Source organism: Zea mays, chromosome 5 (genome assembly GCF_902167145.1).
Source record: "Zea mays cultivar B73 chromosome 5, Zm-B73-REFERENCE-NAM-5.0, whole genome shotgun sequence".
NCBI lineage: Eukaryota > Viridiplantae > Streptophyta > Magnoliopsida > Poales > Poaceae > Zea > Zea mays.
Genome location: NC_050100.1, coordinates 66014253 through 66038529, shown reverse-complemented (window position 1 = coordinate 66038529; position 24277 = coordinate 66014253). Strand labels below are relative to the sequence as shown.

The window sequence follows — 24277 nt, the reverse complement described above, 5'->3', positions numbered from 1 at the left end:
AAACATTTTGTGAACCTCTTAGTGATGTGCACGCGATGGTTGCTACATGCGATGCGACCAAACAACGACGTAGATGCACTACCGTACTCGAGATACAGTACTACATCGTGAGTGGATCCTTCAGACAACGAATGGAAGGGTCTCAGTATTGGACAACAGGTGTTTCACACAAAAGTTTGTCTGTCTGTACATTGCTCAGAAAATTCTGGAGAAACAGGAAAACGCTACACCATGGAAGAAAAAACACTCGAGAGTTACTCAACCCAAACGGGTCGACTCACATCTTGTACATGCACTTGTACAATACAAGGTATAAAGAATGTTGAGTTTATAAGCAGCAGCAGCAGCATCATCATCATCATCCCACCAAACACATGTTCCCAGCCTACGTACAAAATTAAACACAAAGCAAGCACACAAGCAAATCCCCGTCCCATCCCTTCCCCTTCCCCAGGTGTGTTGGAGCAGAGGCCCATGCACACAACAAAAAATTGTCTTGCCCCTGTACGTGTGTATATATCTGCAGTAAGGTGCACAAGCGCATGACCTCTATTGAATATATGATACAGCCCCTGCCTGTCAAAACGCGCTCCATGTGTCCGTCCCATGTTTTGTCGGGCTGTGGCTCGTGGTCTCTGTCGATTTAAACGGCCCTGTCCCAAAGGGGTCCTCGTCGTCGAACGAGTAGCCCCGGCTGTTGTAGTTACTGCTCTTCATCGAATCAAACCTCGCAAACGTGCCGATCCCGTCATGGTCGCTGCTGCTGTTCATGGAATCGTACCTCATGAAGCTGTTGCCCCCACCCTGATCTGAAGTGCTGCGGAAAGAATCAAACCTCGCAAAAGTGTCATTCCCACCGTTGTCAGCATTGCTGCTGAAAGAATCGAATCTCGATAAGCTGTCGCGCTGTCCAAAGGAATTGCTCTCGTGCATGCCAAATGAGCTGTATTGGGACATGGTGTCGAATGAATCGTCTCCTGCTTCGCTATACCTTGGCGTGAAGCTTGAGTTGTACATTGGAGTACTCGGGACTGAAGAATCGAAGAATCCCTTCTGCTCTTTGCCATACATGCTGCTGGCGGTAGGAGATTCTGCTCTGCTTGGCCCAGAATCGAACAGTGATCTCTGCATTGGTGTGCTTGGAAAGGAGTCGAAGAATGGTTTCTGCGTCGGCGTGCTCGGAACAGAGTCAAAAACTGATCTCTGCATTGGTGTGCTCGGAACAGAATCGAAAACTGATCTCTGCACCGGTGTACCAGGGACAGAATCAAAGAGTGACTTCTGCATCGGCGTGCTTGGGACAGAATAATCAAAGACTGAGTTCTGCATCGGTGTGCTAGGGACAGAGTAATCAAACACGGATTTCTGAACTGGCGTGCCTGGGATAGAATCAAAGACGGATTTCTGAAATGGCGTGCCTGGGATGGAATCAAAGACGGATTTCTCCACTGGGGTACCAGGAACAGAATCAAAGAACGGCTTCTGTTCCTTGACAACTGAATTACCAGATGAGGAACCTCCAGTTCTTATCGGGGGAAGGCCTTGTGGCCCAAAGAAGAGATCTGAATCACCATTCTCACCCTCCTGGGAAACAAGCCACAGAGGTAAGTGCCAGATAGTGCAGTATGAAAACAACATAACAGTATGACACAATGTCAGAAAGAGTAAACAGAGTCCAACCTTATGATCAAAGTTCCATAGGGAGTCATTATCCATGCCCCATGAGTGTCCATCATGGGTTTTATCTCCATGAGTAGGGGAATCCATTGCTCCACGGTTGCTATAAAATTCACAAGTGCAATAAGATCGCTTACATAAAAACACAACACTAAGAAATACTATAAAACTAAGAGGGGTCAATAGTTCGACACGATAGGTGCCCTTCAAACTTCCCTTCCAACAATGAAGTTAATATGAATTTCCAGCATGCAAGAAGCACGTTTCACATATAACGTTCAGGAACCAAATTTCCTATACCAGCTAGACTAACAAAATAATGCGCTGGCAGAAGCCTGGCTTATAGGAGAAGCCAATGGCCTATATAACTTCAGCTACACACGAGATCATGCCTCAACATGTAATATTTTTTCACCAAAAAGAATTGATAAAGAAGCTTTAGCTGCAAGAGCTTACGGTTCTATTGAGACTAAATGGTATTCACAAACAATGTTTCTTTTTCTCTAGCAAAACATGTGTATCTATCATATAAAAAAAGAAAAGTATAATCTATACCTGATACTCTCACGTGGTGAGACATCATTTGTTCCAGATTGCTTTTTATCATGTTCATCGGGACCATCCTCTTTGTTCTTGACAGGACTAACTGGAGGACTTTTTGCTGACTCTGGTTTGATATTCGAAGGTGCTGTTTCAGGTTTGACAACCTGCTCCACAGCAGCAGCAGATTTATCACCCTTGTTGTCTTCTTTTTCTGTTGATGCCCCATTTGAAGATGCTTTAACATCCTCAGTAGGCTGACTCTTTGCTACAACGGGAGGCTCCACTTCAACTGTTAGTTCCTTTATTATAGAGAATCCTGGATAAATGCAAGCGGAGCAGCATATATAGTTTAATATGTAAATTGTCAGCATAAACACGGATTGAATAATGGTCATGGTGGTAGAATCAAAATTGAAGCTAGCATACCTTCATCTCCAAAATTATCCCATTCTTCATCCCATGCATAAGCTGTCTCTTGAATTCCAGGTTGCCAACCTAAAAACGAAAAATAGAGGCAAAGAGCAGGATCTCATTAGCAACGGAGAATTGGGATAGATGAAGCCCTGAAACAAAATAGATCTTGCAATGAACAGTGCATGGATCTGATACAGAGAAAATTAGCAAGAGCAAATCAAGATTGTTTTAGTGAACATAGATATTATGATGCAAGTAAACATAATGTAAGACAGATTTTAGTATTTCATTAGCTCATAACTGTCAGGGCCCAAGAGGGCCCGCTAAGCTACAGTGTTTGGTTTTGGGTCAAGTAGAGTCGGTCTTTGGGCACCCGTTATGTTGCAGCTCGAGGACGAGCTGCTTGTCCAGGAGGGGTGTAGTGTCAAGACCTGTCAGGGCCCAAGGGGGCTGCAGCAAGGAGCGCAGGTCAAAGGATAAGATCAGTTGAGATTATCTAGGAGATTAGTTGACAGACAGGTATATGAATAGTTCCGCACCGCCTTGACCAGCAGCTCCAATCCCTCACCGATCTAGCAACCATAACAATAACTGACAGACAGGGAACCAGTGTACAGTACCCATTTGAACAAGAAACACAACCAAAACAAGCAAATATTGGATAAAAACCAAGAAACAAAGAGAATAGTAACAAGTACCAAAAGGAAGCTCCACTAAAGTAGTTGGCTTAGCTCTCAACCCATATCTCTTGCATTGCTCATTCAATGATTTCACAAGCTCCTCAAGATCTGACTGTATCTTATTAGCCCGCTCCTATAAACAGAGGTTAAAGGAGATCAGAAAACAGATGTAAAGCATGATGCAATGAAAGATATTGGATGAACAAAAAAACAGACCTGAAACTTCTCATCGCTATCATCCCCTTTTTGCAGCTTAACTATGGCGTTATAAATTTCCAACTTCTTCTCCTGCAAACATAATAATAATAATATGCTCACAGCCAGATCTCGAGGATGAAGTTGCCAGCTTTATAATAGAATCACAAATATACCTGGATCTCACGGAAAGTAGCCTCATCCATTGTTAGCTTTGATGCCACATCTCCAACCTTCTTGCATCTCTCATCATATTTTGCAGAAAGAGATTGGACCTGAATATATAATTGAAAGTTCATATAAAACAACATTAGAACAAAGAGTGGCCACTCTTACATGCCATCGTACAAGGAACTTCATAGGACATAATCAAATTGTAACACAAATTATAATGCCCAAAAGTCTTCTAGCTTCTACTAGAGTAATATATGATATGTTTCCACTAAAGATGACCTCATGAGATCTAAAGACGTGTGATTTTCCAGGAGCATGTAACAACAGGACGGGAAACTTGTACACACAATGTGCTTGACATATCACAAAACATAACAATATAAAAGCATAGTTCAATATGATGAGGCCTGAGATAAAGAGATTATTTTTATCGATCTTTTCTGCTTCTTCCAGCACTTCAGAAACCACCAGCATCTTCTACGAACCATAGTTACTCAAAAAGGGTAGGAAATGGAATCAGAGAGCTCAATTAATGAAGGTTACAGAAGGAAAATTACCTCACGTTTATCAGCAGACATACTTTCTGAGACTTCATTAAACCTATTGTCGCACCTACTTTTGTAAAGAATCTAGCACAATATAACAAAAATAAGTCAAACATAAATCCATTAAATTAGGACAGAAATATAGCTCATTAGATCAAGTTAAACTATGTGGTATAGCCCATCACTTTATATATAGAGTTAAATGCATCAGTGACATCTAAACTTGTCAAAGGGTGCCATTTAGGCCCATAAACTTTGTAAATGTGTTTTTGGGTCCTTAATTTGTTTTATGGTGCACCAGCGCCACACATCCTAAACTTGTAATTGTAAAATTGTGCATCTCAAGTACATTTTTGGACCATACCGACCATTGTGGTGCACCACTTAACATGTTTAGGGGCCTAGAAATGTGTTTTCAAAGTTCATGGACCAAAATGGCACCTCTTAACAACTTCAGGAGCTGCTCATGCATTTAACTTATTATATTTCTATATGCATCTCGTTGGGTTTCATCTCTAGACTTATATTGGCGCGATTTTTTTGTTCATATGTTAAGTTAGTACAAAATGGTTAGGCAGCTAGGGCTGGGTAACTAATGAAACATGGCAGCAAAGGTTGTTATAAAGGAAACTGAAACTAGCACAGTAAAGGCTGAATCAAATACATGTTTGCATTTATAGTAAGACATATTGGCACTTGGCAGAGAATACTTACAAGCTCCTGCATCTTCGTGCGATAAAACTCGGTCTTCTCTCTAGAATCAAGGATCTCCTTCTCCAACTCTTGGACCTTCATAGAAGATTCAGAATATCATGTTATAATAACATAGCCAAGATGAGTAAAATTGTATGAAGTCACTCACAACCTTGAGTTCTGTTCGTCAACACAATCTATAGAGATCAAACACTGCTACCAGCCTACCATTTCAATTTGACATTTAGAAAATGGATTCAAATATGTTAAACAATGTTCTGAACATTAGTTTGTGTACCGAATAATTCTATCTTGTTCTAGTTTCTACATTTTTAAACATTTTTGCAAATGAGAAATTCAAGAAATACAATCATGTCACAGGAGCATTTTGAAAGATTTGGTGCCATACTGGTACAACAGAAACGATAGTTTTTTTATGTATTAGTTTAGCCATATATTTTTGTCAACTACTAATAGACACAAAACTAGACCAGTTGCGCAAAATTGCTTCAAATATATTTGGACCATTTACAACTATGCCTGAACTTTGATCCCAAGCTGCATGTTTGGGGCAAAATGAAGTTAGGTCAAAGTGAGGAGTGAGGACAGTAATGAAATGTCCAATATATGTTCTATTTCCGTCTGCTTTACGAATCATAATTCATAAGACATGAAGGCCCTTGAAAGTTGAAACAATACAAGAGAGGGATATACTTTCTTATCAGCGACTGAAGCTTCATTAAACTTTGCATCCAGTGTATCTTGTTCCTCCTTGCTTAGTTGGCCAACTAGATGTTCCTCCAAGACAGGGACCTTTGGCTTTTGTTGCTCTGGCTTAATAGTATCGTCAGCATCTAAAGGAAGAGGCCTCCGAGATGGTGGCTTCATGGATGAGGGAAGCATCCCATGATGTGGTCCTTGCATTGTTCTACTTGTATATCCTTCAACAAGTGTTCGGTAAAACAACATCATTGAGAAGTTACTTCCTTAAAAGTCAGTAATAAAAAATAACAGAAATTTGGATGAATACCGGCACTTGCTTGAGGAGCGGGGGCACTAGGATTTTCTGCAAACTGTCCAGTAGAGGGTAGTGCGGTGCCCTCAGCCCAAATAGCATCTGTTACTGTGTCAGGAAGAGGACGGTGCTCTCGATGTCTCTCCATTAAGTACACAGCAATACAAAATTCCTTGAAAGATAGCATCCCATCCTTATCCTGGTCGGACAAATCCCACACCTTCCTTAAGACATCTGTAGGTGGAGAGGCAGATTCTTTTTAGGAACTTTTGAAGTAAGAGGAATTGAAACAGAAATCATTCACAGTAGAGGAACAAGATAGTAAATATGTAACACTCTAGGGCAACTTTGACATTGATAAGACAAGTTGTAAATTGAAATAAGGAATAACATAGTATTGCGGTAATGCTCCGAGACACTCGATTCCCACATATAATTCACAGCAAATAGAAAACATGGATCCAATGATATGCGAAACAATATGTCAAATAAATGTGATGCTAGTAAAGAGAAAAATAACTGAGCAACAATGTATACATGTATTGACACAAGTAGTAGCATGCAACCAGTTTGGAACGAATTTGGTATCCACAAAAACTAAGGATACATCTAATAAATCATCTAAAATACATGTTTCGCAGCAAAAAACAATGGTATGAGAAAAACTACAAAACAATAAATGGCCATCTAAAACTAGCAATTCTTATTTCACAAGTGTATTGATTTGTCTGCAGGTTAAACAATACTTTAATTACTGATACGTAATTTGTAGAATCAGCAGCAGGACAAAAAAAAATAGCGTGCAAGGGCTATGTTGTGGTATCTAGAGAAGGCAGAGTAAGTATAAACTATAAAGATATGTGATGTACCTCTTGGAAGCCTCCAACTTAAAAATAGATTCCTTGCCTCTTCACCAGTGATTTTCCCATCACGATCCCTGTCTACCTTGATAAATACAATCATGTATTTTCTGACATCTACTTGAGTGATTTTCGGCCATGGTGCCTGAGGCTGGCTTGGGCTTGAAGGAATTTGTCCAGTGGGAATATTTGAACTCACTGGTCCTGGAGCACTTGGTGTAGCATTAAATTGTTGTTGCCTCGGAGGTGGCTGATTGTGTGGCAACTGGCTAGTATGAGGAGAAAGCGAGGATATACTCTGCACAGGACCAGCCTGCATTGGCTTAGGAGGGTGATGATGTCCAGCAGCTGAGGCAGGAGGGGTAGAGCTGAGCAGATTGTTTGGAACGTTGGGGGGAAAAGGTGAACCCTGTTCTGGTCGTGGAGTTGCAGAGAAAGGGTCAGCACCAAAAGTTGAGTTTGACGACAATCCATTACCCAATGGCACCAACGCCTTGGAGTCATTGACTGATGGTTGGGAAGACATCACGTTCAAATTTGTTGAAATTGCATTGACACCTGGTGTATGAGAATTGTAGCCTGGTACAGGAGCTGAATTCTGCACTGAGATTCCCGCACTGCTAAGGTTGGCCTGTGGAGAAATACCTCTTGTTGGAGTTTGTGAAGTTGCACCCAACGGACTTGCACTTCTCTTACCACTGAACCAATCAGTTGCTAGACTTGGTGTGGTTGAGCTAGTATGGTTTATCCCAGTGGGACCACTTCCTACGGGTGGCCTTGAGGCAACTCCCTGACCATGAGCAGGGGGCGCAGTGTTTGCATTTGGAGGTTGTGGTGGCCTGACTTGTGGATTTGACGATATACCAGGAAGCCCTTGTGTCCCTCTTACGACAGGAGTCTGCTGAACAGGACCTGGTGCTTGAGTGGCATTCGGGAGGTTAGCTACGCTACTTGCCTGAGGAGCAGCTGTAGAAACATTTATCCGAGGAGCAGGGATTTTCGCAGCAGCTGGGCCGAATAATGCTGATCTAACAATATCAGGTGTCAATTCTCGGCCGCTCTGAGCTACTGTGACAAGTTTGAGTGCATTGAAGAAGTCTTCACGCCCAAGAAAACCAGACCGGTTTTTATCAGCATACGTCCAAATCTGAACCGGAGAAGAGAAAAATACAAAGCTATGAGTGGAAGTAAACAGAAATGAAGTGTGCGCAGTTCAATAGTGTTTGAGTTACTAATAATAATAACAGCATCCCAATAGATTGCATTTTGCAAATAAATAAATAAATAAATAAACCACGATTGATTGCAGAGTAGATTCGGATAGCAGAAGTGAAATGTGCAGGTCTGCTGGGGTCCAAATAGGGATGGATCCAGATACTTATTCAGATATTAATTTTTTGGTCTTCTTTCTTCGATTGCGAACGAATGTAAATTTATATTCTTGTTTTCAGCAATGAGCTAATTAAGATTCATAAAAAGTAAACCCCAAAATTGTTCTATATATTTTTAAATAATTGATATAAAATTTGGATACAGATATGAATTCGGATTCGAATGTTTTTTCACCTTTTACATCGTAGTGAGAAAATAATGCAAAAAAATATATACAAAATTTTATTCTTGTCTTCTATAATATTCTTAACAACATGACTAAAATTTAGCACTAAATTATATTTATATATATATATATATATATGTTAAGATATAAAAATTGTCATATAATTCGGATGTTTAGGATCCATCCCTGGGTCCAACGAACGGGCTAAACGTAATCTTGTACTCCGCTCAGATTGGATCCTAAATGCAAATTAGGCTCATGGCGCTCAAATGGAAAGCCCCAATCTGTGGCCTAAACCTTGGTTCCCGACACTTGGTACTAAGCAAGCAAGCACAACCGTTGAAACCCCACTCGGTGTTCCAAGCTTGGATGAGCGAACCTTGGTATTACAGAAACATGACAAGCAAAGTGCGAGCTAGAGTGCCTAATTACACAGCTGGATCAAGGCAGGAGTAGCAGGACACATTTAAGCATGAGCACTGAAAAGTAACTTAAGGTTGATTCCTTGGGAAGTAGTGGGATACAGCGACATCCATCCATAAACCAAAATGAGCAACGCGGGATCCAGAATCTCGGCTCCCGTAGCCCAAGGGAGCTCGAAATTCCGACCGAGCAACTAGGCCGCACCGACCAGGCACCCTGCGATTCGAACCGCACGGGGGGTGGCTGGACTGCACAGATCGCCGTGGTAGGAGCGGCGCGGCGCTGGGGAGGAGAGAGAGGAGATCTGAGGACCACCTGCGCGAGGACGGGCTGGGGCAGGCCGGAGCCCTTGAAGAAGGCGACGGCCTCCTGGCCGCTGATCCGGCCGTCGCGGTCCAGATCTGCGGCGCGGAAGTAGGCGTCGAAGGCCGCCTCCATCGCCCCCCGGGCGTGGGCGATTGGGCGGTGGGTGTCGCCGGCGGCGAGGGCCACCGGCCCGGCGAGATCGGGGGCGCGGCCGCGGGGGAGTGTGCGCGGGTCGGCGTGCGGTGCGGGTGCCTCCGACTCCGATGGTTGTCTTGTGCCCGTCCCGTCCGGAGATGTGTTGGCCTTGGTTTTCTACCTCAGGGACCTTTCTGTAAAACTGCCCGTACAAGTGCTTAGTGCTAACCATCTTCTACTCTCTTGACGGTGGCGAACTGACGACCAGCCTTCTTGAGGGAGTTAGTGATTTTAACAACCAAACTCAAGTGTAAAATGTTCATCTTGGAGGTGGTTGTGGGATAATGTATGTATGTACCATAGCTGACAGCTGTACAATGGACTGTGCTAGTACTAGTAGTGGGGATGAGAGAGCTTCACCTAATCTCTCACACACACAACACAAAGCTAGTGGGTGTTTATGATTGCTCTAAGTTCCAGCATGTTGTAGTTTATAATCTAAATTTAAATGTTTTTAAAAAATATGAAGGAATGACTTATTTAGATGTCTTTTAAGGGTTTGCAACTCCCAACTCCATGATTTTCTAGAACATCTAATAATTTGCTTCACTAACTCCACCAAAATTTCCGGAGCGGGGGACATCTCAAACAGTGCGTCGGTAACTAACAGTTAAAAGCTACTATATACTCCCTCTGTTTTCACATGATTTAGTCGTTTTAGATTGGTTCTAAGTCAAGCTATTTTAAATTTAACCAACAATATATAAGATTAAATTATTTTATGCTAGAAGAATAAGATATTATGGCAGTTCAAGTCATGATAAGTCTAACAACTTTACTTTTATGTTGTAAAAAATTTTTCGATATAACCGGTCGAAGTTAATAATGATTGACTTAAGATAAATTCAAAACAACTAAATTATACAGACGGATGGAGTAGTAGAGTTAACCTGAAATTCACAAAGATTATATAACGACGATGAGGTGATAGAACACCATCCATGTGGTTTTTGGGACCCACTGGCGTTGTCAATTTAACTCGCATGTGAGCAACCCGCGGACAGACTACCACAGTGTCTCTGCAAATCAAAAAGGGAAAAGGAAAAGAAGCACATGTCGCGGTGGGTGTACGTACGGTACTCGATCCGAGGCGTTTGTTTTTGTCCACATGAACACGTTTTTTTCTTTTCTTTTCTTTTGTCCTAGATTAATATGACGCTTCATACACCTCGCATTTCAACCTACATGAGGGCAGCTTCAGTTTCAGTTCATTAGTGGATTTTGTCAGCTTGGCTTAAACATATCGAGTAAGGTGTTTTATTTTGCTTATGCGGAAGCGATTCGTTTATTTGATGGCAATTCCAGATTATACGTACAAAAATTATTATCTTTTCGTTAACATATATATTATTGCGTGCAACACTGGTCGTTGGTCGTATATTATTGCGCCAGCATCCCACATCTTATCCATGCTCCACTTCAATTTAGCGTAATACTTGGTCAAACATAAGATAATTTGTCTTGTTTTTTTTGTCAAACATGAGATAATCTGTAATTTCCTGGAGAAAACTAGAACGTCATTTTGTTCAGACAGAGGGAGTAGCAATCATGTAGGAGTATGCATCATCTGTGCTAGATCCACCAGCAGCAGCAGCAGAAGAGAGAAAAAATCTAGGTGCACCTGTGGCCACCAGGTCCACCACCATCACTCATGCTTGCCATACCAGCAACAGTACCCATGCTGCTCCCAACTTTCCTATCACCACCAGGTTATCACAAGTCAACTGAATTCTGGTACTAGCTAAGCTAGGCATGGTGTCTTCTCCAGCCACACCATGGTGCTGGCATCAAACACAGACAAACACTCAACTGAATTCTGGTAATCTGGTTACACATGGTGCAGGTGCCACAACATGCAGGGCGCCCTCAAGACAGTAGTCATCACTCATCACCATCACAAAATATACTCACATGTGAAAACAAATAGGATCTAACATCTTGCAATTCCAATGGCCCTTCCATGTTCAGCCACCCATGAATATTGTGATCGGTATAAAAAACGATCTGGAAAAGTAACATCATCCAAAGAACCTGAATGCTAGTCCATCATATTTTGGGCATAAAATCTAGTGAACCAAATCAGAAGCATGCATGCTAACATCATATGCTGGAGTTGGGAATCTACTCAGAAGCAGCGAAAACAGAGGCTCACACATCAGTCATGTTCGGTCTTATTAATAACATTAATTATACAACAATTTCTTTCTAGCTCGTACATGAAAAGAGCAATTACCTCGACTAGTAGTTACAGGCAAATAGGACTTCTTACCTGTTGTCATAATCCCCTGATAATTTAACAGATATCTGCACTAACCATGATAGTGTAAAGGACACCAAGAAACACAGGCAAAAAAAATAGTATCTGAGAGCAATGGTGCCATTTATTAAAACGATGTATGCATAGCAGGTACATCTACATGATTATGCCACACTCCCTACCACTAGTGACATCAAATGGAAGCAGGGGCAGAAACAGTACAGTAGAAATACCCAATAATCTATATACCATAAAACAAGCACATTCGTATGAAAAATCAAAGCAAACGTGAGATCTACCAAGAGAGATTTACCTCCGCTTTCCCTCCTCGTCCGAGTAGCAACTTGAACATACAAAAACCTCACAACAAGCGTAGCTAAGACATGCATCCGCCGAACTATACGCTATGGTGCCTCGCTAATCAGCTTTCACCGAAGCAGAGGTCTCAGCCGCCGTAGGAGGCGGCACGCAGACCTTGTGCAGCACCTTGCTGTCGGAAGAGCAGTGAGATGTCTTCAGCTTCTTGATCTTCCATACGGAAGTTATCTTCGGTGGCGTCACGCCTTCGCCACGGCCCTTCGTATCTGCAGGGCCTGCAAGCCTTTCTGTTCCATTCCCATTTGGGTTTGACCTTCCTTTTCCTTTTGAGTTTGGTTTCGATTCATCGAGCGTGATAGAACGTACAAAGGGCTCTGTTTGTGTGGCCTCTTCTGGTTCTTCTCTTTCTTTACCGGTATTTTGATTCAGGAGCAGCTCCTTCCTCTTGACCTTCACTTTCTGACCAGCACTCGAGTTCCCAACCCCGACTCCGTTGTCAGCAATGCCGCCGCTACTCTTCGCGGCGTGCCTGGATGAGTCTTCACCAGAGACCTCGTGGTTGAGCAATGGAACGGTTCTCTCATGAGATTTCGCCTCAGAGCATCCATTACCCAACCAACCGCCAGCCTCCGTCGGCACCTGAACTGAAGAACCGTTACAAACACCAGCGCCGTTACCTCCACCGGGTGCTACAGCTCCATTTTTGGCATCCCCAGCAGCGGTCGTGCGAGGCCTCTTGGGCAGTCCAGCGTGAGAGATCCTCGGCGAGCTATTCATGAGGCGGTGCAAATTGTGCGGGACCTCTTCATCCGACTGCTTGCGTCTCCTAGGCTTGGGAGCCTCCGCTGGCCCTAGGGTTCCATTGGGCCTGTACAGCATCTTGACCTGGACATGCTTCTTCCTAGACCTGATCTTGAACTGGAGGCCGCTCCCGTTCCTGGACGCGCCGGCCCTGGTAGAGAAGGAGTCGATGAACTCCATGGCGGCGCGCGCGGCCGCCCTAGCCTTCGCGGCGACGGCGGCCTTCTCGGCGGCCACGGCGCGCGCAGCAACGGCGGCGTCCGCGGCGGCCTGCGCGGCCGCCCTCGCCGCCTCGATCGTCTCCTCGGGCGAGGACGCCGACGCGTTGGCGGCGAGCGCCATCTCGCGGAGGCGGGCGGCGAGGTCGGCGTGGGCGGGCGGCGGCGGTAGCGGCTCGGCGGCGGTGGCTGCCGTCCTGAGCCCGGCGAGCAGGCGCTTCCGCGGCGGCAGGTGGGTGTTCAGATCCGGCGGCGGCTCCATTTCTCCACCAGATCGCGGGGCTCAGATCATCTCGCGGAGCTGATGGGGCGGGGCGCCGCGAGATCGGGCGCGAGCAGCGACGGGATCAGCTAAATCCGTGCGCCCATCCTGGACCGGCGGGCGGGCGAGGCGAGGCCCTAGCACGGGCACGCGGATAAAAACGGGTCCTTTAGCATCCGGAACATGGAAACATGACTCTGAATTCCGCGCGGAGCCGGAGACGGAGCAGGAGTGAGGGGGAGAGAAACCCTACCTTGGAGGCGCGTGGTGAGCAGAGAAGATGGTGCGGAGTAGGCGCGGATTTATGTGGTGGTAGGGGGGAAGGCCGGCGTGGACAGCTCCCGTGTATGTGACTGAGAAAGGAGGAGGATGAAGAGGGACACAGCACATTTGCGACGGAAGGAACAGATCAGCATTCTGTCACAACACAGTTTTATAGGAGTAGTTAGTGCTGGACAAAATAATCGTGGTCCGTGAACTCGCTCGATTCATAATCAGTTTGGTTCGACAAAATAATTTCACCTTGTCTCGTTAGCTCGAATAAGCTAGCATTTATCACCAAAACAAAACATGTACTTATACTAAATGAACTAATATGTGATGAACTGTGTTAGTTTATGGCTTAATTGATGTGATATATGAACTTACGAGTATTATTACTCTTTTCCACTGTTAAATTAGTATAAAACTAACTAGCAATTGATTATATTGTTGTTTATATACATGTATATTTTTTGTGGCTCGTAAACTAAATGAGTCAGCTCAAGCTTACAAATAAGCCGAAATAATTATCTGGCTCGTTTCTTAACGAGCCGAGTTAGCCAACTCGTTACCTTAACAAGCCAGCGAGTTGGAGATCCATATCGAGGCCTAGGAATAGTTATCACTCCTACGTAATCGGGTAACCCTATTTGGCTGGCACGGTTTCAACACCAACTTCACGAGCCAAACAACCCTCTCCTTGCTTGGCGTAACCGCTTAGAAAGAGGAGAGGAGGGGGACAGAGGCAGAAAACAAGTTCGAGAAAAAGATAAACTGCACGTAGAAGGGGGAGGCTGGACCGCTGGAGGGAAGGACTGAAGGAGGACGGCCAGATTTGCCCCAAAGTTGAGCGATGGTTGAGGCGGGTCGGTAAATTAGACTTTTTTTTACTTCCAACGATCTTAATCTTATAGTCATTAAACAACATAATCTCTACTACTCTATTGAAAGCATCTAGACATCGATTGATTTTATTGATTAATGACAACATAAGATTATATGTGACTAACGGTGTTTTGCAGAGCAAATGATAAATTAGATCAAATTACAAGAGGTTGTGTTGCAACGCTGAAAACAATCACTCAGATGAGAACTTGAAGCAACGGTTGAAAAAGTCGAATCAAAAGATGAAGGTCTTTATATTCCGAGTGTTGAAGGAGTTGTGGACACTTGGTATAAAATTAGGTCTTCTATTTTTATTTTAACCGTACTATAAAGAGATGTTGTGGATGAGTAGTTTGACCAAGAGATTTCTAATGTAATGTTGGTGCATGTTCACATTCACAACTAGTGCTAGGTGTCACTCTATAACACACTCAAAACTTAGAACGAAATCGGGTTAGAAAAACCAAAAGAAAAGAATTTTGGTTTACTGTCCTAGGGGCACTAGACTGTCTGGTGCGCACCGGACTGTCCGGTGCGCCCCCTGACAGTGGGGCCAGCTTACCCCGGGGCAGCCCCTCTGCCCCCGAGAAACCCAAGAGTGACAAGTTCGCAGAGCCAATTTTTAGGTGCGCACCGGACAGTCACTGTTCACTATCCGGTACGCTGTCAGAGCAACGACTAGCTATCAGAACTAGCCGTTGCAGCACACCGTTGGCGCACTGGTGGGTCATCGGACTGTCCGGTGCGCCAATGCGCAGCAGACTGCAGCAACAGCTAGTTTGGGCTATTTATAACCCCTCCACCAGCCACATTAAGTGCTTGCTGCCCACATTCAAGTATATTAATTGCTAGTGCATTGCAAGTCCCACAAAGCCTAGTGAGATGATTAGAAAATCATAATCTCGTGTTAGGACCTCATTATTGCACATGAGATCCACCTAGAGCACACACCACATGCATTAGGCTTCTATTGGTCAAGTGAAAGTCTATAGCTTGTTACTCTTGGTGATCGGCATCACTTAGACGGTTTGGTGGCGATTGGAGTGCGGTGATCACCCCGAAGGACTTGTTGGTGACCCGGCTCAAGTTTGTACGCGGTCGTGAGGGATCCACCGCGCTGGAGTGGCAAAGGATCATCTCATAGATAGCACTTGGTTCTTGTGAGTACCATGGGAGAGTGATACCCTTGCGTGGGTGCTCCAACGAGAACTAGGGAAGAGTGTCAACTCTTCGATACCTCGGCAAAAAAATTAGAGGAGTCTTCTTACCCTTGCTTTACATTCCGCATTAACTTTGAGCATTTCACTTTGTGCAATTGCTGTAACATCCCAAAAATCCCAACCCAAGGTTTGAAACCCTAACCTCCTAACCCCCCCCCCCTTATTTTATTTTCTCCCTTAACTCTACCCTTAGAACACCTCATCATGTGCATACACTTGAAATAATAAGAGCACCTCACATAGACTATATTTATCACTCAAGATCATTTAGAGAATTTTTGATTCAAAGGAAAAAGAAACAAAAATAGAAAAAGGAAAAGAAAGGAATTAGAAATTAGAAAAAGAAAAGAAAAAGGAAAAACCTCCCCCCCTCCTCGGCTGGGTCGTATTTGGCCCAACCCGCGCCGCGCCCGCGCTTTCCCCTTCCCCTCTCCCCGGCCCAGGCGGCCCAGCTCCGCGCGTCGTGCGCCCCGCTGACAGCTTGGCCCCACCCGTCAGCAACTCACCTCCCTCCCTCTCGCGCCGCTCCCTCTCCCTAGCAGCTCGGGCCCACCTGTCAGCTTCGTCGTTCTCGCCCATGCCTCACCGGCGCGTCTACCGCCGAGCCCCTCTCGCCCCGTCGCCTCGCCATTAAGGCACGCCCGACCTCAGCGACCACCCCGCCACTGTACCCGACCCGTCCCCTCACCCCCCCCCCCCCCGCCTACCCGAGCTGTCTCAATCGACGTTAGCGCCATTCCCGCCATCATGGTGAGCTCGCCGTCCCCTCCATCCCTCTCCCTCTCCCGGGCGCCTATAAAAGGACCCGCCCGAGCCCCGTTCCCTCCACACCAGCTCCGACCATCTCCTCCGCTTTCCCCCGAGCCAATCGAGCTAGCGCCGCCGCACTCCCCCGTCGCTCCGGTGAGCCCCGCTCTTCCCTCCCAAGTGATTTTTGGTCAAATTAAACTAGTGCTTGAGCTCCGCCACACGATCACGGTCACGAGGCACACCTCCCCGCCCCCTATTGCACCCAACTGCGACACCGGCGACCTCGCCGCCGTGGACACCCGCCACCGTGCCGCGAACCGGCCGCCATAGGCCCCCGCCGGTCAAATTAACCCCACCCCCGTGATCCCCTGCACCCGCCCGTGCCTCGCCACCGCCTCCCCGCCGTAGAACCGGACCAATGGCGGAGAACCGCCGCGGGATTTCACCGTCGGTCGGACTCCGGTCGAACCCCCCCCCCTCTCCTTCTGTGGCCGTCCACGCCGTTAACCCCCCCCCCTCGCTGGCATGTGGGCCCCGTGCCACGGCGCCGTCCCCCGCCGTCTCCCCCTCGCTGCTGGGCCAGCCGGGCCGCAAGCGCGCCCGCGCGCGCACGCTCGCGCCCAAGTGGGCCGAAATCCCCCTCCAGCCCAGCAAGGCTGGAAATTCCTTTTCTTTTTATTTTTCTCTTTTATTTTCCCATTTTCTCATATAGAATTATATGCTAATATTTTATGTACCAAAAATAGTCCAAATAAATTATAGGGCACCAAAATAATGAGATATAAGAAATGGCACACCCCCACTAAAGTCACCATGATTGATGTATTGTTATTATCTGTGTTTGATTAGCGGAAGAGGGATTCGATCCTCCGAAATTTATAGCTCCGGAAGAAGGGCAAGAACTCGACCCCTCCGAGATAAACCTCTTGTGCCAGGAAAGCTTCGACAAAGGCAAGTCCATCCTTCCCTTGATGCATTATTTACCTATTTCTCTCTACCACTGCCTAAGCCTGGAATATGGGATGGGAATCGAATTGCATGGTGAGCATGAGAGAGCCCGCATTAACAATCACCTTTGATTACAAGATATGGGATAAGTAAAAGGGTGCAAGTAACATGTTTTCCAAAAAGTGTGCGATGAAGGGTATTCACCCTCATCACCTGGTGAGTAGGATGATCAGGGACTCCCTGGTTTAGGGGAGGGCCTAAGGTGATGGCTCAGCTGGTTTAGGCGTGAGCAGAAGGATTGTCCTCTCGTATAAGGACTGGTTTGTCATCTTTCATTACCTGTACTCATAAAAAGTACAACCACTCGAGGCTGTGTGGGCAGCCACTCGATCTGAACTCGTACGATCCAACCCCAGGGTTATGAAGGCTGGGGAGCACCGGGAGGATAAGGAGGGGGAATGATTTGTCCGGTTTGGACATGGCGGTGGCCTGACTCCTTCCGGTATAACCGTTAAGGTTAGGACATGCAAGGAAGGAAAGATTTTTGGATTGGGATCTCATTGGCCATGGGATCGCAGAGCCGGACTAGTGGGTAAAGTGTACCCCTCTACGCAGAGTCTAAACCTATTCAAATAGTCCGTGTCCACTGGTATGGACGAGTCTGGTATGGTATGACAATTAGTGTTTCTACTACAACCGGGAACAGGGAAATGGGTGTGTGTTTCTGGAAAGAAAGTAGTACCACGGGAGCGGGAAGCTCAGTGGTGGTCAAGCGAGTGTCATTTCTATTATCTTGGGAAAACCTTAAACAACGAGTACTGCCTTTCTCTGAAAAAGTATGAGTGACTTCAACTCCACCATATGAAGCATGTACAATATAGGTCACTTTCTCTTTACGGGAGCCGGGTGGGCTTGCGGAATACCTAGTGTATTCACCCAGATTTATTTATGTTTTTCAGCAGCTGAAGACTTATTTTCTGCTATGCTTGATTGAAGGGGCTGTGTCTTCACCCAGTTCTGCCTGTGGCCTGGGCTAATTTATTTTCCACTGCACTTTATGATTTTCGGCTCACTCTCGAGCTTGTATCCCCCGGTATTGTAATAACTTTACTCAGACTCTGTAACTATTTGAAGTAATGAATGTGGTTACTAGCCTCCTAGGACTAGTAATTGTATCACATTTGAGTCCCAAAGGATCGGGATGCTTCAGGTGGTATCGGAGTCTATAGGACTAGCCGTAGACCGCAGCCCTGACCTTAAAAAGTTGCCTTAACAAGAAAACACCTCTCACCCCTAAGAAACACTCTCTCTCCTTTCCCCGATATTAACAGACCCTTCTTTTCTTCTACCAGATGGAAGGCCCCTGGGTTATTAGGACATCCTACTGCTCAGAGGAGGAAGGCTTTCCTCACCTTCTACGAAGTTGCACGCTACGCATGGGGATCCGCAAGAAGCCCGAATATGTCTGGAAGGAATACCGCGAAAATGGAGTAGAAAAGTGCTCTATGGCAGTCTACCTGGGAGAAAGCCGAAACTACCCAAATCACCCTCCCTTCCAAGTCACCTTCATCGGGCACCGCTTCCCAGACACTTGCCAGAGTGTTGCCCGAAAAGCCCTTAAACAGCTGTGCCAAAACTACAGCCGAGAGATCTCTGAGACCCCCCTTCGATATTTTCCACCCAGCAACAAAAATACCCCCACCTGGAGGAAAAGACTCCAGGCTCTGTCAGGAGGAGACCCCACAGAAGATGACCCCACCATCGTCTACATGGCCGGATACCTCCACACCCTCGACAACCACTACGATGATCTCTCCTCCCACTGCACCCACCTAAACTCTCGGGTGGAAAGCCTAGAGCAGCAAGTCAAAGAGCTTAAGCAAGAGAAGGCATCTCTCCAAGAGTGTCTCGACATAGCAGAAGGCGAGGAGGCCAACACCCGTGAGGCCTATCGAACCTTAAAGATGGACTATGACAAGAAGCTAAAGAAGCTTGCTCCCAAGAAGAAAATCCAGAAGAAGACCACCAACCAAGGGTGCCAACGGAGAAGAAGAAGAAGACCCCTCCAGCCCCACCTCCCCCCAGGATAGATGATTGGTCTGACGCCGAGGATATATCCCTAGCAAGCCTTGATGATCTCCTAAAGGAATTTGGGGATACTTTAGAGAAAGAGTTCGGTAGTACCTCAGGGAACGCTCTCGTGTAGTACAGCCTGTAGTAGCCATATGCTTGTAATGTATTGGTGTAATGAATAAAATAACTTGGTTGAAAACAATTTGCATGTGCATAATAGTGACTCTCTTCCCTGGCAGATGGCTTCGGATAAAACCACGCCTACCGCCTTTGGGATTGGAGCAGGGTTTCCCCTGAGAGCTGAAGGGGAAGCCGATAGAGAGGAAAGTGAAACCCACCTCCCCGCACCTCCGCAACTACCCTTAGATCTAGCCCAAGTTCTAGCCAATCAAACCTGACTCATCGAGGTCCTCACTCGAAGTCTAGAAAATCAACGACCGAATGGTGGAAGACCGCAAGATAGAATGGGGGATTTCCTGAGACTCAAGCCTCCCACGTTTGCCGGGTCTAGCAACCCCCTCGATGCAGACGATTGGATGCACACGATTAAAAGAAAGCTGGAAGCCATCAGATGTCCAGAAAATCAGCGTGTTCAACTGGCTGCCCACCAACTTTCTGGGATGGCCTTAGCTTGGTGGGATACCTTCAACTACAAGAAACTGGTTAAAGAACGTGGGTGAAAAACCGTCGAACTTAATGTAATAGGCCGTCGAACTTACCATAAGAACGTGGGTTTACCCACGAATATAGCCGACGATGATTTTTGGACGAACTTAAAGAAGTAAGTTCGACGACCCCCACGTTCTTAAGGTTAAGAACGTGGGTACCGTCGAACTTAACATTAAGAACGTGGGTACCGTTGAACTTAAGGTTAAGAACGTGGGTTTTTAAGTTCGACGGGGGCCATCGAATTTTTTCCCATAAGTTCGACGGCACCCACGTTCTTACATTTAAGTTCGACGGGGCCACGTGGCCGTCGAACTTATGGGTCCTGCGTGGGTCGGCGAGGGCTGCCCATTAAGTTCGACGGTACCCACGTTCTTAAGGTTAAGAACGTGGGTACCCACGTTCTTAACCCTTTTCCAGAAAAAAATAAAAAATACAGAAATGAAAATTTAGACAAACATAATATCACATGCAACACAAAATATAACATACAATACAGATTTCAAACACATGGATATATGTTCATATCACAAATTCACACAAGTCCAAATACAAAAGTTCACAAGAATTGGAGATTGTACCAGTAGTAATACAACACACAGGAATTGAAGATGCATGCGTCCATCAATCCCTCAATACTCTGTTCCTAACTAGACAGTATCCACCTATCACTAAGAGAAACATGTCGAGAATGAACACCCTAGCTCTAGGTGATGTCTGACTTCCAAAGACGACGTCCTTCATTCACTCCAGAGCTCAGTGGTCTCATGTTCGCTCAAAGTCGCTGCTGTAGCATGAATAAAGTTACCTATTTTTCCATGAAAAGAGAGGTCATTCAATGGCCATGAGAGCTCCTTCAGTAGCGATCAGAGTTCCCTCAATATCTCTGAGAGGTCCTTCAATGAAAAGGATAAATTTTACCTTTTACTTTATAGTTCACCTAGGAAAACATGTCACATATGGCATTACAAGACATCAAACCATGCACATATGATGAATAAAAGAACAATACAACATAGTAATCTTACAATTTGAAGTTTTATGGTCTTCCCATCTTGCTCCACTGTGCGAATTTTCTGCAAAAAATGGTAAAAAAGAGTGGTTAATGCTGGGCCACAAGAAAAGTTGGAAGTATATTAATTCTTTTCAATAGTAAGTAAATGAATTTGCAATGCACTTACGAAATCAACCCCAATTGTGCTGATATAGCTGTCCAAATAAGAATCATCCTAATCACAGAAGGAAAGTTATCAGAAAATTGACATTAAGCTTTAAGGATGATGGTTTAATATAAGTCAAATATGGCCTTGTGAAACGATGAAATAGAAACATCAAGAGAAACTCTCCAGGATTTTTAAAAACTTATAGTAATCAATGTTTCTGGGCTGCAGTTGTAAGGTTAAGTCACATGGTGCACGTTTCTTCAAATGTACATTTATTTATATTACAACAGCTACACTAAAGAAATACACTGCTTCAGCGTAGAAGTATCAATGAATGATTATGAGAAGAAATAGGTGTACTACTTACTGCAAATCTGAGAAGTAAGCATGAGTTCCCAACACCAGAATCACCAATAAGCAGAAGTTTGGAAAGGTAGTCGCTAAAATTGAAAACGGAAAGTAGGTTAAGTAGTGCATTATATTGACAAAGTAGATAGTAATTTGCTGACAGATCATGTTGGGTTCCATCATTTCACCAAGATGCCAAGTTGCCAGCAACTTTGAGTTGTCATTATCACAAAGTAAATGTGATAAGGCAGTCCTGAGTCCTATTTAAAATTGTTTCTCCCTGAAGTTCCAAATTTTCTACTCTAGCCATCGAATTCGTAACGTGAATATTTGAACTAAACACATTGATTGTCAGAAGAACTTGAGAATGGAGACAAGAGGCGGTAGGTTGTTGAGCGTCGTCGTCACAGCACAACACATCATGCTCACACGCACGCAGCCGGACAACGAGTTGTTGGAGAGGTCGAGCGCGACGAGGCAGGTGAGGTTGGCGAGCGCGCCGGGGACGACACCGTTGAAGGCGTTGAAGGAGAGGTCGAGCACCTGGAGCGCGGTCAGCCCCACGAGGGCGGTGGGGAGCGCGCTAGAGAAGGCGTTGCGGTGGAGGTGGAGGCCCATGAGCGCGGGCAGGCGGTGGCGCCGCGGCCCACGCCGGAGAGGAACGCCAGCAGCGCTGCCTTGTCGATGTTGGGCTCGGAGGAGGCCAAGCGGCGTGGGGCTAGCGAGCAGGCGGCGCGGCACAGCGCGCGGGGTGGAGGCGTGGGGTGGCGCCGCGGGGCACGCGGTGGCGGCGTGGGGCGCGCGAGCTGGCGGCGGCGGTGGGCGTGAGCTGGTGGGAAGCGGGAAAGGAGAGGAAGAGAGACACGCGGGGTTAGGGATTTAGGTTTTTGGGTTAAGATCGACGGTGTCCACGTGGCCCACGTATTTAATTTAAGAACGTGAGTACCCACGTTTTTAATAGGTTAAGTTCGACGGTTTTGGCTAGGGCCCATGAATTTAATTTAAGAACGTGGGTACCCACGTTCTTAAAAAACCCATGAACTTAACTAATGTAAGAACGTCGGTACCCACGTTCTTAACAAAACCCACGAACATTTATCAGTTTCTTGTAGTGAACGTCACCATCAGAGATGCTGCCTGGGCGGAATTTGAAGCCGCTTTCCGGGAGCACCATGTGCCCCAAGGGCTCGTTCAACTTAAGGAGGACGAGTTCCGAGAACTGACTCAAGACGGAAGATCTGTCAGCGAATATGTGCACAAGTTCACAGAGTTAGCCCGCTACGCGCCAGATGACGTCAGTACCGAGGGCAAAAAGATGGCCCGTTTCCTGAAGGGACTCAGGCCAGAACTCAAAACAATTCTGGCTAGCCAAGACTTCCTCAGTTTCTCTCACCTTTCCAACAAGGCCATGCAAGTTGAAAGGGCAAAGGAGGAAGAAAAAGGGCATCTCAAAAGAAAGTTCCAAGTTCTTCGGGCTCAGCAGCAAGACCGGCACCAGAAGACTCGATCATTTGGATTTCCACCCAAGGGACCAAACTTCAGTAGACCAGCTGGACCCACCCCGTCATGGTTTAGCCAGCAGAGTCAGAGCTCCTTCCATGCCCCCTCAGTTGCAAGCAACCAACCCCCGGTGAATGCATGTTGGCACTGCGGTGATCCCAGTCACTTCAAAAATAACTGTTCGCAGCTGAAGCCACCAGGACCCGCCTACTCCAACTCGGTGAATGGCCCCAAGAATACCTCGGCATCCGCCCCCAAGGCACCCTCCTCCGTCAGCCAGCAGAACAAGACCCAGTATCAAGGAAGGGCACGAGTGAATCACGTCGATGCCTAGGAGGCTCAGCAAGCTCCGGGAGTAGTGCTCGGTGAGTTCCTTGTTGAATTTACTCCCGCTACCGCACTTTTCGATTCTGGAGCATCCCACTCCTTCATAGCCACTAGTTTTGTGGAAAAGCATGGCATTCCCTCTACTCCTCTAGGGATTCCCTTGGTCACCCGGACCCCAGGGTCAGACCTTCTATGCCAGCTCAAATGCTCCCAAGTCAGAATCCTTTTAAGTGGGGTAGTATTCTTGGCAGACTTAACCGTCTTGCCATCCAAAGGAATTGATGTGATCTTAGGGATGGATTGGTTAACTAAACACAAAGGCATCATTAATTGCGCAGACAAGACAGTCCTCCTCACAGACCACCAAGGAAAGTCAGTCTCTTGTCAGGCCCAGCCACCCGCCAATGATCCAATGATGTTCAGTCTAGCAACAGGAAGTGTATCAGTGGTAGAAGAATTCATGGATGTGTTTCCAGAAGAGTAACCAGGAATGCCACCAGAAAGAGAAGTGGAGTTCTACATAGATCTGATCCCTGGGACGGCACCCATCGCGAAGAGACCATACCGCATGGCTCCCACCGAGTTAGCAGAACTGAAGCTTCAAATCGCAGATCTTCAGCAAAAGGGATACATTCGTCCTAGCTCATCCCCTTGGGGAGCACCAGTCATGTTCGTCTCTAAGAAAGATGGAAGCATGAGAATGTCTATTGATCACCGATCGTTGAATGAAGTCACCATCAAGAACAAGTATCCACTTCCTCGGATCGACGACCTCTTCGATCAGCTTCAAGGGGACAAGTACTTCTCCAAGATAGACCTAAGGTCTGGTTATCACCAATTGAGGATCAAGGAAGCAGACATCCAGAAGACTGCATTTGTCACCCGGTACAGACAATATGAATTCACAGTGATGCCGTTCGGACTGACAAACGCACCCGCCTTTTTCATGAACCTCATGAACAAAGTGTTTATGGAAGAGCTGGATAAGTTTGTCGTAGTCTT

At 46.0% G+C, this 24277-nt stretch overlaps 2 protein-coding genes and 1 long non-coding RNA gene across 5 annotated transcripts; all 3 read right to left on the bottom strand.

Annotated features, from left to right (window-relative positions):
- Positions 1–256: 256 nt before the first annotated feature.
- On the bottom strand, positions 257–9312 carry LOC100193029 (uncharacterized). Its single transcript, NM_001347132.1, has 13 exons — positions 9093–9312; positions 6806–7943; positions 5952–6170; positions 5636–5862; positions 4943–5017; positions 4241–4312; positions 3686–3784; positions 3531–3602; positions 3333–3447; positions 2647–2715; positions 2233–2536; positions 1681–1780; positions 257–1584 (listed from the first exon to the last, which is right to left on the bottom strand). The coding sequence occupies exons 1-13, from the start codon at positions 9213–9215 to the stop codon at positions 580–582; spliced, it is 3618 nt and encodes a 1205-aa protein (NP_001334061.1). The 5' UTR covers positions 9216–9312; the 3' UTR covers positions 257–579.
- A 2322-nt stretch (positions 9313–11634) lies between these two features.
- On the bottom strand, positions 11635–13540 carry LOC103626480 (uncharacterized). Of its 2 annotated transcripts, none has more exons than XM_008646889.4 (2): positions 13388–13540; positions 11635–13271 (listed from the first exon to the last, which is right to left on the bottom strand). In XM_008646889.4, the coding sequence occupies exon 2, from the start codon at positions 13132–13134 to the stop codon at positions 11953–11955; it is 1182 nt and encodes a 393-aa protein (XP_008645111.1). In that variant the 5' UTR covers positions 13135–13271; positions 13388–13540; the 3' UTR covers positions 11635–11952. The 2 variants fall into 2 exon arrangements, with proteins under 2 accessions (XP_008645111.1, XP_008645112.1); XM_008646890.4 differs by having other exon boundaries at positions 11635–13242; positions 13388–13534.
- A 6894-nt stretch (positions 13541–20434) lies between these two features.
- On the bottom strand, positions 20435–22153 carry LOC103626479 (uncharacterized). 2 transcript variants are annotated; one of them, XR_002261956.3, is made up of 5 exons: positions 21468–22153; positions 21119–21166; positions 20966–21013; positions 20859–20877; positions 20435–20745 (listed from the first exon to the last, which is right to left on the bottom strand). It is a non-coding gene; the product is annotated as an uncharacterized lncRNA (long non-coding RNA). The 2 variants fall into 2 exon arrangements; XR_002261955.3 differs by having other exon boundaries at positions 20435–20877.
- Positions 22154–24277: the final 2124 nt, after the last annotated feature.